The 15,747-nt window shown below is 48.8% G+C and overlaps 5 protein-coding genes across 5 annotated transcripts; 3 read left to right on the plus strand and 2 right to left on the minus strand.

Moving 5' to 3' along the window:
- Nucleotides 1-134: 134 nt before the first annotated feature.
- Nucleotides 135-1,433, minus strand: FSUBG_13091 (lysine n-acyltransferase; the record flags this gene model as incomplete). The annotated part of the gene is made up of 1 exon (XM_036677946.1): nucleotides 135-1,433. The coding sequence occupies one exon, from the start codon at nucleotides 1,431-1,433 to the stop codon at nucleotides 135-137; it is 1,299 nt and encodes a 432-aa protein (XP_036531443.1).
- A 1,198-nt stretch (nucleotides 1,434-2,631) lies between these two features.
- FSUBG_13092 (multidrug resistance-associated 1) lies at nucleotides 2,632-6,871 on the plus strand (the record flags this gene model as incomplete). The annotated part of the gene is made up of 2 exons (XM_036677947.1): nucleotides 2,632-6,166; nucleotides 6,216-6,871. 2 exons carry the CDS (start codon nucleotides 2,632-2,634, stop codon nucleotides 6,869-6,871), a joined length of 4,191 nt encoding a protein of 1,396 aa, XP_036531444.1.
- Nucleotides 6,872-8,105: 1,234 nt separating this feature from the next.
- On the plus strand, nucleotides 8,106-10,031 carry FSUBG_13093 (siderophore iron transporter; the record flags this gene model as incomplete). Its single annotated transcript, XM_036677948.1, has 1 exon — nucleotides 8,106-10,031. One exon carries the CDS (start codon nucleotides 8,106-8,108, stop codon nucleotides 10,029-10,031), a length of 1,926 nt encoding a protein of 641 aa, XP_036531445.1.
- A 478-nt stretch (nucleotides 10,032-10,509) lies between these two features.
- On the plus strand, nucleotides 10,510-12,896 carry FSUBG_13094 (ferric-chelate reductase; the record flags this gene model as incomplete). The annotated part of the gene is made up of 7 exons (XM_036677949.1): nucleotides 10,510-10,938; nucleotides 10,992-11,132; nucleotides 11,184-11,302; nucleotides 11,357-11,586; nucleotides 11,634-11,695; nucleotides 11,744-11,865; nucleotides 11,918-12,896. The coding sequence occupies 7 exons, from the start codon at nucleotides 10,510-10,512 to the stop codon at nucleotides 12,894-12,896; spliced, it is 2,082 nt and encodes a 693-aa protein (XP_036531446.1).
- A 642-nt stretch (nucleotides 12,897-13,538) lies between these two features.
- FSUBG_13095 (glycosyl hydrolase family 10) lies at nucleotides 13,539-14,546 on the minus strand (the record flags this gene model as incomplete). The annotated part of the gene is made up of 2 exons (XM_036677950.1): nucleotides 13,539-13,784; nucleotides 13,839-14,546. The coding sequence occupies 2 exons, from the start codon at nucleotides 14,544-14,546 to the stop codon at nucleotides 13,539-13,541; spliced, it is 954 nt and encodes a 317-aa protein (XP_036531447.1).
- Nucleotides 14,547-15,747: the final 1,201 nt, after the last annotated feature.

The following is a 15,747-nucleotide window of genomic DNA, read 5'->3' on the forward strand; positions in this document are numbered from 1 at the left end:
AATTCTTGCTCACCGCGGTCTATACGAAGTTACGTCATGGTAATTACAATTGCGAAAAAGAATGTCTCAATTTTTCAGGGTCCGGTCTGTCGATCTACCATGCTAATGGAACTAAAGCTCCTCCCCCATGTTAACTAGACAAAATGCGCCTCCTGGAAAAATCGCTCACGCTGCAGGGCGAACAGCATGGCCGTCTTGTGTGGCAGGTGGAAACGCTTCTTCCTTTCCTGCGGCAAAAACCTGTCCTGGATCTGAACGTGGTTTAGATCGTATTCAGGTTCAGCTATCACCTGCTTAGTGCGAGGATCGCGCAGGAAGCAGCAGTGCTTGATCGACGTGGCGACAGCCTGATACCGTTTGCCGCCGCGGAAACGCTCTTCTCCCACTATAATGTGCGAGTTCTGGTCGTGCTCGCCCACTGTGATGTTGCAATTGGACCCAAAGAAGCACGCTGCGTTGTCCTCCATGACCCATCCAATCTCGGTGTAGCCCGCGAGTTCTCCGTCCCACTCAAACACACATGACATGGTATGGGGATCTTCCAGTTGCTTGGAAAGGTATGCTCGATGATGCTCGTCTGGCCCACGCTCTTTCCATGCCTTGTTGACGCGGTCGGAGTTTTGCCACCGCTTGTATGTCTCGAAGTGAATGGGATTGGACGCGTCGATGTGTCGGATTCGTAACTGCTGACCAAGCTCGACGATGAAGCGGGAGTAGATGACAGTGCCAGGCTTGGGCTTGGGAGGTCGAACGGGATGAACGGTGCAGACGTTGCCCTTGCGCGTGAAGCCCAATTGGTTTGCGAAGACGCCCATTGTGCCGTTGAAGCCAGGGAATGATGTCACTTCGGGTCGTGATTGAAGCCAGTGCTGTGAGTCTGGTGCTCCAGCGCCTTGCCAGAACGCATCGTGAGAGAGCCAGTAAATGGTCTCTCGGGGAGTTGTAGTAGGTGAGAATGGGGATAGCACACCCAAGCCAGTGCACTTGATGTATTCGCCAATTCTTTGACTGTCAACAGAGATAGCTACCAAGTCATCGTCTCTGTGATCTGGGTGCAGCCACAGAGCGTAGATAGACGCCCAGGTCATAGCGAGGTCTTGCTGTCTACCGTGAGATGCAAAAGGCGAACGAGGATCAGCGACGTCAGAGTTCAAGATCTCTAGCTCAAAAACAGGACCAATTTGAGCTCTGTTGTCATTGACCATGGCTGGTGAAATTCTGGTCTCTCGCCCGTCCACTGACCATCGCGCCAATGTAGTATCGCCAGATCCAACGAGGTAGTCATTTCCATCACCATGACCAGTATTGGCAATCCAGATATTGGTTTCGCCGTCGGGGAGTCTGAACGAAGTCTCTTTAGAAGAGTCCCAAGCTTCTGTTGGTGGCGTCGGGTTACGTGGGGGAGCGACGGAAGTGGTGCGGTCAGTAGTCATGCTGGGCAACAACGTCTATAAGTGTTTGTTAGTGGGAAGCCAAGACGAGGACAAGATAACTAAGTGGACTCACAAAGATAACGATAATGATATGAAGAGTGATTGCTGGATTTACGATTGCCTAGAGGTCGTTATCGACAAAGATACGGAAGCAGACCAGGAGTTTTAATACTGATTACCTTCTCTCTGTTTGGCCAGCTTGATACGATGATCATGCTCAAAAGAGTTACTAGTCTACTCTCTACGTTTCATTCACAATCTCATTCAGCTGCGGCCGATGAGGCAGTTCAATTATGTGACATGACATGTGTGCCCCCAGACAATTCAATCCAGGGTAGTTCAGCCAAGCTTGAGTGTCTCACATGCATCCTTACATTCCAACATGGCCTCGAAGGATTTCTACCCTGTGCCGTTTTCAAGTAATCTTATTCCAGTATTCACACTGATTTCACAAGAGATAATTCTGAGAACAACCGGTGCACTGGAAACCGACGGAGGTCCTCGGTAAAGAAACCGTCCTGAACGAGGTCAGAAAACCCACCAATGTCATATGCCACCAAAACTTTTATGCTTGTTTCACCGTACCGAGCCGTCTTTCACATGTCTCCTCTGATAGGTCAACCCTTGACAAATGGCGCATATATCGCCCCATACTGTGTGGAGATCGGCATTTCTTTTCCCCTTTAAATGGGATGAAGTGCCGGGGTTAAACTCGAATGAGGAAGCGACTGTAAGCTTATTTAATTTCCTTGATTTTGTATCCACCGCGGCACATTATGTAATCGGAAAGCGGTTACGGATTTCACAAGAAGAAACAGGACAGGCTAAACAGGTTCCTAAGCTGGAAGAGGGAGGCATCCCCCTAGATCAACGGTTTGAGGAAGGTGATGGAAGCCAAGACACTTGAGGTGTCCGTTTTCGTATCCACTTATACTGTCCCCATCGCGTATAACTTGCAGCCTGCGATGTAACCCTGAATGGAATTATTGCTGATCTGCACACCCTACCTGAACAGGTATGTATCCACACAGTTTTTTGGATCCTGCTTTGCTTTGGGAGATCCCTCCGAATACGGACCTACAAGCATGAAGCTCACGTCGGGTCTTGAACAGCCTAGACCTTAGTGATAGAGCCATCGACGTGCCATGCCATTTGCCGAGTGACACTTGTTTGAGAAGCAAGTTTGGTCTCAGCCACCATGGCTCACAACGACGGGAAGAGCTTCCCCCCGAGGAAGTGGTACAGAAGAGTGCCGTTCCTGTCAGCCAAGCCAATACAGCAAAGACTCACAGCGCCAAAAGCCCCTACGCCAGACAATGTCGAGCATCAAAATGAAGACAAGCTTCCTATGCCCGAGCTTGAAGCAAATTGGTTGTCGATTTTGACCTTCAACTGGCTAGGACGTCTCTTGCGAACGGGTTATACACGACCTCTTCAGGCAGACGATTTGTATGACATGCCAGGTCACAGATTGGCAGAAGATCATGCAAATCGCCTGGAAGAAGCTTGGGCAGCGAGACTTGCTGCGAATCGCGGACGCAAGCCTGTTACTTCGTCGAGTCTGTTCTCATGGAGACCATTCTGGGCAAGGCATACCACTGATACAACTGTCTTGACCTTGGCCCTCAACGATGTATGCTTCAAATGGTTCTGGCTCGGCGGACTCTTCAAATTGGCTGGAGACCTATCGCAAATCTTATCGCCTCTTCTCATCAGATTCCTCATCGCTACTTTAACCGACTCATCGCAGCAAGGTCTTCGCTCAGGCTTTGGCTACGTCGTTGGACTTTTTCTTCTTCTCGTCTTCTCAGTTACCTCAAACGTTCATGGCTTTTATCGCTCTTACACGACTGGCGTCTTGCTCCGTGGTGCATTGATGCACGTCATTTACCGCAGAGCAACGACGCAGCTCAGCGAAAAGGCTAAGCTCAAACATGGTCTCGGCACTGGAAAGCTCATGAGTCTCATCAGCGCTGATGTAACGCGAGTCGACTTTTGCTGTGGCTACTTTCACGTCGCGTGGACAAGCATCTTCCAGATGCTGCTCTGTTTTGCTTTGACCGTCTGGACTATGGGGTACAGCGCTCTGCCGGGATTTGGTCTGCTTGCGTTACTGTACCCTCTTCAGTCTTTCATGATGGGTCGCTTACTTCGACTGCGACGGGGCAGCATGCCGTTCACTGATGCCCGAGTCAAGGCTGTCGTTGAAGCAGTTGCTGCTATTCGCCTCGTCAAAACAAACGCTTACGAGGAGAGTTTGCTCTCCAAGATCGGAAAGCTGAGGTCTGACGAGGTAGTGTATATCCGTAAGAGAATGCTTCTCCGAGCTCTTAACACTGCCGTCTCTTACACGGCGCCGACCCTTGCTTCGGTCGTCAGCATTGTTTGCTATGGAGCGACCAGCAAGGATGGTATGGACGCAGGCGTGGTGTTTTCTGGCCTTGCATATTTCATGTTGTTGAGAACACCTCTTCAAGCTCTCCCGACTGCTCTGTCGGCTATTGCAGATGCTCGGGCTGCCCTGGAGCGACTGGCATTGTTCATGCTTGCTTCCGATATAGACCCAGATTCACCTTCATCCAAACCGCAAACCAGTTTTGGATACTCTGGCGAGGAGGAAGAAGCGCCTGATATCCTGATCAAAGTCGAGGATGCCGCTTTCGCATATCACGATGATTCGCAGTTCCTGACAGCGGAGGAGGAGAAGGATGCCTTACAAACCCAACCAGAGAGCAAAGCGCCAAGTCAGAGCCAAAGACTGTTGATCGACTCGTTGCTGGTGAGGCGCAATCAATTGGTCTGCATTGTTGGAGCAGTTGCATCAGGAAAAACCTCCGTTTTGAAGGCACTTCTTGGCGACATGCATATTATCCAAGCGCGTTCCTATCAGCTCAGCCTCACGACTTCTTCGTCTCAGATTGCCCTAGCTCCACAAACTGCATGGCTTCTGAGCGAAACGGTGAGAGAGAACATCGTCTTTGGCAGACCTCTCGATCTCGCGTGGTATGATGAGGTCCTCACACGCTGCTGTCTCCAACAGGACATGAAGGCTTTGCCTGATGGTGACATGACAGTCGTTGGAGAGAATGGCGTGTCACTCTCTGGTGGCCAGAAGCAGCGTATCAGTCTTGCGAGAGCTATATACGGCAGAAGCCCACTACTCTTCCTTGATGACTGTTTCTCAGCTCTAGATGCTCATGTTGGTGCTCGTGTGTTTGACATGGTGGTCAACCAGGCACGCCGTAATAATGAGGGTACCATTGTTCTGGTCACACACTCGATTCCGTTTGCTAGACAAGCTGATCACGTTGTATATATGGAAAAGGGTCGCATCGCTGAGCAGGGCTCATTTGAGCAGTTGTACGGCCAGGATGGAGCCTTTTCTCAGTTCGCAGGGTCTTCATCTCTGGTCTTGGACTCAGACTCGGATTCTAAAACCGCAGGTAGTGATGATTTTGAGAAGGCCGTGTCTGATGAATCCAGAACGGAGGGTTCGGCAGCAGATATACCCAAGCCTGATCCCAATGGCAAGCAGATGACCCCAACTCGCGGCAAAGAGGTGATGCAAACTGAAGAAAGAGTCGTTGGCTCAGTCAGTGGCCGAACTTACATCCGCTACGCGCAGTTCGGCAACGCCTGGCTTACAGGCCCTCTCCTCATCCTCTCCATCGCCATCTACCAAGGGACCAGCGTCGTCTCACCACTCTGGCTCAGCTGGTGGCAGAAGAACGAGTACGACACCATATCTGAGGACGCATACATGGGAGGATACGCCGCCTTTGGTGCTGGACAATCCCTTGGCCTATTCTGCATGAGCGCAACATTTGCGCTGTTCTGCTTCTGGTGCTCCAACAAACTTCATCATGCATCCATGTCCAAGGTTCTTCTTGCGCCCGTAGCTTTCTTCGATACTACGCCTCAAGGCCGCATCACCCATCGATTCAGCAAAGATGTTGATGCAGTGGATAACGTGGTTGGTGAGACTCTACGTCTATTCATCTCAACCTTTGTCCAGGTCCTGGGTACAATCATCGTCGTCAGCATCATTGTACCGGCTTTCCTGGCAATCGCAGCCGCATTGCTTCTCGTCTACACTTGGACGGGCATGTACTACCGCCCATCCTCACGGGAACTCCGCCGACTCAACAATCTGCTTCGAAGTCGCATCTACGAGCATTTCGGCGAGTCACTTTCAGGGCTTCCAACTCTCAAGGCCTTCGGCGCAGTCCCTCGCTTTGTTGACGACAACGCGCGCAAGATTGACACGGAGAACACAGCTTATTGGCTATCAGTCTCTTGTCAGCGGTGGCTGAATCTCCGTCTGGACCTTTGTGGTACGACTCTTGTCTTGGCTGCCGGCTTACTGGTTGTTGGACTTCGCGGTACCATTGATCCTTCGTCTGGCGGTGTAGTCTTGTCCTACATCGTTACGGCTCAGGCTGTGTTTGGCAACATGATTCGTCAGAGTGCGGAGATCGAGAACAACATGAACTCGGTGGAGAGGATGCTTCATTATGCCTACAACATTGAGCAGGAGCCAGCGCACCAGGTCGACGAGGTTGATAAGGAGCTCAAGGCCCGTCAATGGCCACATGCTGGTCATGTTCAGTTCCGGTCTTTTACCCTTAGTCACCGTCCTGGACTTGATCCTGCTCTTAAAGATGTGAATCTTGATATCAAGGCTGGTGAAAAGGTCGGCATTGTCGGCCGTACAGGTGCTGGCAAGACAACACGTAAGTGTCAAAGACAGTCCCTTTTAGCCAAGTACTAATAGTCGTATAGTGATCTCTGCGTTATTGCGAATCACCGAACCTACGAGTGGTCGAATCCTCATCGACGGAGTCGATATTCACACCGTCGGCCTGCACCTCCTCCGATCAAGCCTCTCCGTCATCAGCCAAGATGCCGTTCTCCTAGCCGGTACCATCCGCTATAACCTCGACCCTTTCCAACAATACGACGACGAGTGGCTGCAACAATGCCTAGACCGGGTTGGGCTCGGCCAATTCTCGAAAGAACAAGATAAGGAAGCAGAAGAAAATGAGAAGCACGATTCTGAGTCCAGCAGTGCGGGATCAAGTCTGAACTTGGACTCAGAAGTCAAAGAGAACGGTTCCAACATCTCCCAAGGACAAAGATCTCTCATTTCTATTGCTAGAGCTCTCGTTCGGAAGTCCAAGATTGTCATTCTTGACGAGGCAACGGCCTCTATCGATGTCAGAGCAGACGCGAAGCTTCAAGCCATGCTAAATGAGGTCGTTGGCGACGCAACCGTTCTTACCGTGGCCCATCGACTAGATACGATTGTTGCTACGTGTGACAAGGTTGTTGTGATGGACAGCGGCAGAGTAGTTGAGTTTGACACTATCTTGGACCTGTATGCCAGTCCGGGCAGCGTGTTTAGATCTTTGTGTGATGCAGCGAAGATTTCTATTTAGTCACAATTTTCACAAGTAATTACTTCAGTTCGTGCACATAGACGATGTACATAAATCTAATTAATTTGATACTTTACTTGCGATTTTGGTCACGCGGCCTGGACGTTACGATTACTTGGGATTGCCACTGCGACAACGGAGTATCATAGATTGATAAGATCGTCTGGTGTGATAAGCAGTCTCTTACATGCATCAAATTGATGAGTGAACGATCTGCACCCGCCAAGACGAATGACTGTGGGAATGTTGCGGACCGATGTTACATCAACGGCGCAAAGGTTAATTTTGCAGCCTTGAAGTATTACCGCTGCCAAGTCGTCGGTATTGATCCAGGTAAAGGGCCTCAATTTAGCTGAAAGTCAATGTATTATAGCTTCTAGGCAATGTGTTACGAGCCGGAGCATGAACGGGATGCCTTCTCATTGAGTTCAAGCCCGTCACATCGGAAAGGAACGGACGAAGGGATCTTCATGATGGACAAGCAATTGGCCACTCTCAGGATCTTAGCTTGTGATTGATCGGACCCCTGATTTGTCAAGAAAACTTTGCTTCTCCCGTGAACCGACCAGGGCATGTGATGCGTCGGCGCGTTCCCTCTTCTTGGAATCGTGATCGATGGTTACAGCTGCATCAGAGACCGCATGGGGCCAGGGATATTCTACTGTCTGTATAAATGTGTGATACACTGTGCTCTTAGCTCGACAAGGTAGAGATCTGCATCTCGCTCCACACGACGGCCGATCCCTACTGCACGCGAGCATCTGATTAGATGGGCGACCAGAAGATAATCTTGGCTACCAACCAACACAAGTGGATATGAACAAGATCTGATAATTTTTCTTCGACTCGCCGGGCAAAACAAAAAAAAGACTCACCTGTTTCTGGTCCTCCCACGTCTTGGCTAACTAAACCCCACTCACGTCCGAGTATCAGCACTATTGTCATCCGTTGTAGGCGAGCCGAGGACCGGCGAGCGAGGGGTCCTGTAATCTGTACCTTGCTTGCACACTGTCTGTTGGTTCTGTCTTTCTCTCTCTGAGATGGGGGCGACCAAACAGCTTTTGGAAGCTGTTTGTAAAAAAGTCAGGCCAGACGACACTACCGCTGCAGATTCAAGACTTTTCCCCTTCTTCTTCCTTCAATTTTATTCGCTTCCTTTTTCTCTTATTTTAATGCTACGTTGATCTGCCGTCTTGGAGCGATATACAGCTCATTTTTTCGTCCCCTCCCCAAAATGTCAGCGCCTAAGCACCCCGAGGGCAGCACTGATCAGTCCCCCGCCGCCCAAAACACGTCGCAAATGTTCGAGCTCAACGAGAAAAAAGACTACGACGCGTCCAACTCGCCCGTCTCCGACGATGATGCCCATAAGGAGATCGGTGTAGGAAGGGTCGAGGCCTTCAACAAGGTCCTCTACCAGTCTGGAAAGAAGGGCAAAATCCTTCTCTGGCTTCTTGGTATCTCCATTGGTCTCACCATGTTCGCCTACGCCCTTGACATGGGTATCACGACTACAATCTTCGGAACGCTTGCGGCTTCGACTTTTGGTGTTCATAGCCAGCTCGGTACTGTCAATACGGCTGGCCAGATCATTCGTGCTATTAGCAAGCCTTTCATTGGCAAGCTTGCTGATATCACTTCTCGACCTACCACTTACGTCGTGGTGCTTGCTTTCTATGCTGTCGGCTTTGCTGTCGCTGCTAGCGCCTCGGGCTTCACTGCCTATACTGTTGGTATCTGCTTCACCTCAGTCGGCAAGTCTGGTCTTGACCTTCTCAGTGACATCATCGTCGCTGACTTGACTCCCCTCGAATGGCGAGGCTTCTTCAGTGCTTGCCTTTCTCTGCCCTTCATCGTTACAGTGCCTGTCAATGGCTTCATCGCTGATGGCTTCTATGAAGATTGGCGATGGGGTCTCGGCATGTTCGCCATCCTCGTCCCCGCCCTTCTCATCCCTGCCATTCTCACCCTTTACACCATGCAACGACGTGGTGAAAAGGCTGGAATGGTCACCATGGCTGATTCCAAGGACGTTCGAATGGGTCGCACAGAAGCCACGCCCAAGAACCTAACATATTGGGCCAAGCTCGCGTACCGTGGTCTAATTGACATCGACATTGTTGGTCTCATCCTGCTTGGCTTTGCTTTCTCTCTGATCCTTCTGCCCATCACCTTAGCTAAGAGCGCAAAGGGCGGCTGGAACAACCCAAGCATGATCGCGATGATCGTTGTTGGCTTTGTTATTCTCATCTTGTTCGGTCTATACGAGATGTATCTTGCTCCAAAGCCAATGATGACCAAGCGCATTGTCAACAACCGTGCTTTTATCGCTGGTGTCATCATTCACATCTTCAACCAGATGGCCTCTTCTGTTCGCAACACCTACTTCTCGTCCTACATCCTCATTATCAAGGAGTGGACTACATATCAATGGACCATCTTCCTCGGTATCACTACCATGGGTCTCTGCTTGGTCGGCCCTATCGTTGGACTGATCCATCGTGCCTCCCATCGCTACAAGGGTCTCATGATCTTTGGCGCTGCTGCCAGAATTCTCGGTTATGGTCTTCTCATCAGCCCCAACGGAATGATGACCCAGGACACTGCCCGTCTTGTCGCTGCTCAGCTCATCTTCTGCCTTTCTTCCCTCAACGTCGTTGGTGCTCGAGTTGGTGTCCAGGCCTCTGTTCCCCACGATGATGTTGCGTCTCTCATCTCCATCATTACTTTGTGGTCTACCCTCGGATCCAGTATCGGTAGTGCTGTTGCGACAAGCATCTGGACTGAAGAGATGGTTGCTCAGATGCACGTCGAGATGCCCAATGTTGACGACACTACCATTGCCACTATTTACGGCAACATCAAGACCCTCAAGACGTACGACTTCTTCGATCCCATCCGTCAAGGCTCTATCCGTGCTTACGCCATCGTCAACGGTCATATCACCATCGCTTCAATCTGCCTGTCCTGCATCCCCCTTATCGCTTCTCTCTTCATGCCCAACTTCTACCTTGGCAAGCAGCAGAACGCCGTCAACAACAAGGGTCTCGATGGTGAGGTTGTCGATGTTCCTGACCAGAACGGGCCGAGAGACGCAAATGCGACTCAGCAAGAGCCTGCAACATTCATGCAGAAGCTGGCTGCTCTATACCGAAAGTAGATAGTGTCAACTTTCAAATGCCAGACCTTTATGACAGTTCATACAGAAAGTCTCCGGCTTCTGGGGCGAACTACCTCTCGGAAATCACTTACTACCGGATTATTACCCTAAACCATAGTTACAATTGCCTTAATACAATCATGATAGCTCACCTCACACTACGTGTCAGGTTCAACTATTTGCATGTGTCCTCGGTTTTGACTCTTATGTGACTTGGTGTGACGACCGTGCGGTCTTTGGATGTAATAGCTGTTGTATTTGATAGCTCCCAAACAGAAGATAGCACGCAACAAGCTCCCATCCGATGCTGCCAAGACTTGATCAGCTGTTTTTAGTACCCTTAGCCCCAGACTATCGGAATAACTCATATTCCCGTGATGCTGACCCACTGAGCTGATTATCTGATCATCTGATAACGATTTGCTCAATGCGACTATCATGATTTCTGAAACCTTCAAACATTCTATCAAACCCCAAAATGCGGTGCTGGGGACTGTGTTCCCTCGCTGTCAGCTTCCTCTCTCATACTGAGGTTTTAGCTGCCCCAGATCATTGCGGAAAAGCCTGCCGACAAACATTTCGGACTCTTCGATTTGCCGATGCCCCTCCGGGTGTCTTCTTCACTGTACAGGAATGCACCAGCTTCATTTATCAGACTTCGCTGCATCTTTGCTGGGAAATACACTGCGCTGAGGATATTTGGCAGGCAGAGTCTGCCTCGATGAACTTGACATGCCACGATATCAGCGGTTCTTATCTTCCGCCACACAATATCATCAATAACCTTACAGACCACGATATCGAAGCTATTACAAGATTTAATGCCACAAGCCCCGATCGATTACACGTTTATGGAGCGTTGATGCTTCCTTCACAGTCATACTATGATCTATGGGTCAGAACGCTGGTCAGTGTACCATACAAGCTGCGCATTGTTCTTTGTTAACCGGGCTTCGACAGGAAGCGCACGATTTCATATGGGACTACCACAACTATTACGGCTGGGCTATGGGGATGTTCTGGGGTTTGGTCATCGGAGTGGGCATCGTGAACCGGGCTCTCGGCCAAACCCTCTCCAGTCTAGGTCGAAATAGGGCATGGGTAAGGCGTCATATTCTTCTACCTGCAACACTTGGCAGACGCTGTGTACAGGACTACGGGGGCTGGGGTACCTTGCCTCCTAGGATCCAGACATTGACTCTCATTACTTTTGTGATCGTCAACATAGCATGTACTATACACGGATACGAGATATTTGAAGGTTATGGCTAGTGAGTCTCCCAAGGGCTCGATTTCGAAAGACATGCTAACATATTGATGCCCAGCTACCCCTCCGTTTGGACTCAAGTACTGCGGCACGTATCTGATCGAACTGGGATACTTTCCTTCGCCAACTTCCCCTTGATATGGCTGTTTGGAATGAGGAATAACATCGCCATCTGGTTGACGGGCTGGGACTTCAAAACTTATAACAACTTCCATCGATGGGTTGGTCGGATCGCCACTTTACAAGCCGTGATACATTCAATCGGATACACTATTATAATTCTGCAACGTAGGGTAATGGATAAGCTTCATATATATGTTTACTGACGTTTGTAGGTGGTGGATGGAAATACTTCTGTCAAATATGGACATTTACCTTTTGGTGGACTGGGGAGCTTGTGAGTAGCCAAAGTCCACAACGCTACTATTGACTAACCACTCTTTAGGCCACAATATTCATCTGTCTGCTGGTGGGACTCTCTATGTTCTGGGTAAGGCGTGAAAATTACGAGTTCTTTCTCATCACGCACATCGTCTTATCATTTTGGATCCTCGTTACCATGCTTGGGTATGATCAACAATGTTGACTCTGGCTACACCGTAGACTAACATAAGAACAGACATGTGTCGATATTCAGTGGTGCCTACGATCCTCTTGTGTGGGTTCCAGCACTGATCTGGCTTCTTGATCGAGTCGTTCGCGGATTGCGCATCATGGCCTTCAATCCGAAGTTCTGGAACACAAAGGCTCTCATCACATACAACGAAGATGCTCACATGATCCGCGTGACAGTTCCGACCTCTTCGAGTCTCTACAGCATTGAGCCTGGGACATTCTATTATATCATGGTGCTCAATCGACGGAACTTTTGGGAAAGCCATCCTTTCACGATAGCAACAATATCGGAACCCGGCCGAGGCGACACAGATACTCTGGGAGAAGATGCACCGTTGCTGGACTATGGATCCTCTAGCGAACTGAGGCTTCCATTGAAAAAGTCCCAACGGCAAATGACCTTCTTGATTCGGCCGTATGATAGCTTCACTTCTCGACTAAGGGAGTATGCCGAAGAAGAACGACCGAAGCCGGCGACAGTACGTATGGTTGTTGGCGGCCCATACGGAAAGACTCTGCCTCTCGAACGCTTTGAAAAGGTTCTATTCATCGTCGGTGGAAGCGGAATAGCGGTCCCCCTGTCCTATCTTCCGAAACTGACGACATCTTCGAACAAGCCATTAAGGATCGAGGTTCACTGGGCTGTGCGACAGTCAGCTTTCGCCGTTGATGTTCTGAATCATGAATTGAGCGATATTCCCGGTAATGATCGGGTAGAGATCAACATATATCTGACTGTCAGCGGCGTTGATGGCAGAATGGCATGTGATGAGATAATCTACAGACTCGCGAAGTGGAGGTCAACACGACTGAACGTAGAACACATTATTGATAGAGCGTTAGAGGATGGAGACGAAGAGAGTATCGCAGTAGTCACAAGCGGTCCCGCCAAGATGGCGGATGAGAGCAGATGCGTGGTTGCGGCAAGGACAGTGCCGTCTTGCTCGCGTATTGAGTATTTCGAGGAAAGCTTCCAGTGGTGATAATTCTAATACTCTGAAGCTCTAGAGTAACATAACTTGCCAAACCGGATGATCATGTGAACATGACTAAGTCTCACGGGGAATGCGTAAGGAATATCGCTGAAGGACTGACTCATCACCCTGCAAGCGGCCATGTACAGGCACCGAGGGCGGTATTTTGTCGACAATGTAGTAAATCACCAACTTTAAAGCGCTTCTATACAGTTCACTTCGATTCAGCAGCTGTGGGGTCAAGGGAGTGGCATATGGCTCACGAATGCTATGAAAGCTTTAGCGACACATGTAGCGTCATGACATCCTTAGAGAGCTGCCGTGTCAGATATCATCAAGGCACTGAAGGGACTAGTGGTTATTGGAAGTAGGGTCTGTTGAAGAGTTCTATCATAAGTTCAATTAAGCCACCCATGTTATTGCTAAAGAAAATGTTGAATATTACTACTTAAACTGCTATCAAAACGTCTTACACTGTTGTTGAATGCTTTTATAACTAGTGAACTATCTTTTTTCTACCTCGGCTGCTGAGCTTGACCCAACCCAACTACCTGTTGAAAGCTATCCCCAATCTTCTTGCGTCAGCCTCATCTCACATGAGTAAGACTCTTCTGGAGTGTTAGGCAACCTCAAATCCCATCATCAATCGACTCAAGACCTCTCATTGAAGTCAGCGAGGGCACTATGGGTCGCGTAGAAAGCACTCTTGGGGTAATAGGTCTCGTTGAACATCAACGGCTTGGCTCCCGGGAGCCACGTGCACGCGTGCTTGTCGGTGAAGCCCCAGAAAGATATGTCAGTGATGCCTGCGTCTAGAGCTTCCTTAATGGTGCTGCCATATATCTCGGCTAGTTGGGTTGCGTTGCAGGTATGAACATCCATTTCAGCAATGGTGACCTCGAGCCCAAGTGCCCTGTAAGATTCAACCATTTCTCAAATGACGCCAGGTACCAAGGGCTCAAGGGTGATATGCACCTGCAGAGCGATTCCATCGATGGGAACGCCTCTTGAAATGAGTTTAGAAACCATATCGTATAGTTCTTGACGCTTCTTTGGCTGCAACTCCACGAGATTCTCATTGAGAAACAGCTTGGCGTCTGGGTCTGCTGCTCTGGCTATGCGGAAGCTGTCCTCGACCCAACTGGGACCCAGCGTCTCGTAAAAGTGGTTGGATGACAAACCGCTGCCGTTGGTCTTGAGGGCCTCGGAGACAACGTCCCATCGATCCATTTTACCCCGGTAGCGATGCATAATGGCCTCTATGTGATTGGTGATTTCAGCACGGAGGGCGTCAGGGGAGGTAATGTTGAGGACATAATCTGGGTTGCAGCATGGTGAAAGAAGACCATGACCCTTGACTTTCATATTATTGGCATCGGCGAATGCGACGAGAGTGTCGAGCTTGTGCCAATCATATTGGCATTGGGCAGGATGGACAAAGTTCCACTTCAGTTCATTCTCAGGAGAGAGACTGTTGAGCTGCTGGGAAAGAACAGCACGAAACTGGGAATCGTTGAGATATGCTGGATTGGTAGCGCCTGAACCAAAGAGAAGGTTCTTCTTTGCTGCCTCTTCTCTCAACGAGGTAGTGCCGGTGCTGGGAATGCTGATCGCTTCAGCAAAGGCGACGAACGATCCGATGATAGTTGTGAGTCTCATGTTTCTTGTTGAGTCTGTGGAGGCTTTTTGAGTATGTGTGCTGTTGTGCAGCTTCAAGTGTATCAGGTCGATACATCGTTAGCTACTTATAAGAGACTAGAGGCTGTGTTTTTGTGCCAAGTCCAACCTTGCCTTCCTGAAGGTTGACGCGTTATCCCATGAGAACGAGTAAGTTTACAACATGTCATTTGAAGAACGAGAGCGAAATTCGTCATCCTGGCAAGCATAGCGGCGGTGAAAAGGCAAATTTCGGTGATCCATAGATGGCGGAGTTGGTGGATAACATGGGAGTGGCAGAATTCTCTGATCTCGGGCAAATATCAGTCAGCATCTTTCCGCAAGTGTGCGATTGTGTCAGGTGCGGCCTTGCTACCACGAGGTTCACTTGCTGGTCCCAACCGCTAGTTCAAGAATAGTGGACTGTAGTAGGCTAAGCAGGTCTAGTATAAAATCGGAAACGGCCAGTCAATGAAGTTTATAAACGAAAGTTAAAAAGAACAAGTTTAAACGAGTTTAAACGAAACCTAAAGGTTAAATACGAACCAATCATAGTGACCACAATTTTATTAGCTCTACTACTGGCGGTTTCTGTAGATCTGAGCCAAGCGCTAATTCCTTAGCACGCGTTATACGTTGTAATTTTTATCCTAAAGGCCCTAATCGATACGATATATACAGATCAATCCCTATAGATATAGGCATATTTCTTGCCTATTAAGGTAAGCTAAGTACTTTTAAATTTAGGGTAATATATTTCTATTATGCTAAAATTACTTACAGGGCTATTCCTTATAATTATAAAGCCTATTCTTTATATTTATACAGGATAGGCCTTATAATTATAATAAATATACCCTATAAAATTAGTACTTATTTTAATTAAAAACCTATATATAGTATAGCTATTTAATAGCTATACTACATATAGATAAAGCTACTTTAGCTTATATTTTCCCCTACTTAGATCTGTTTATAGGGATCTGTATGTATCGTATTGATTATGGCTAAAAAAGCTCCTACTTTGTATTCTAGCTATTATAGTTTAAGTCATAAACAAGAGCAGGACGCAATGCCTCTTACGACTCGATGCGTTATTAGTATAAGCTGCGCTATGCACTACTTCCGTTAAAAGAGAAAAAATATGCAAAATCAGTTAATATAATTCGTCTTGGCGTCTCCATCTGGCCTTCTTCATTTATAC

This window comes from Fusarium subglutinans, assembly GCF_013396075.1.
Source record: "Fusarium subglutinans strain NRRL 66333 chromosome Unknown NRRL66333_c0000309, whole genome shotgun sequence".
NCBI classification, from domain to species: domain Eukaryota; kingdom Fungi; phylum Ascomycota; class Sordariomycetes; order Hypocreales; family Nectriaceae; genus Fusarium; species Fusarium subglutinans.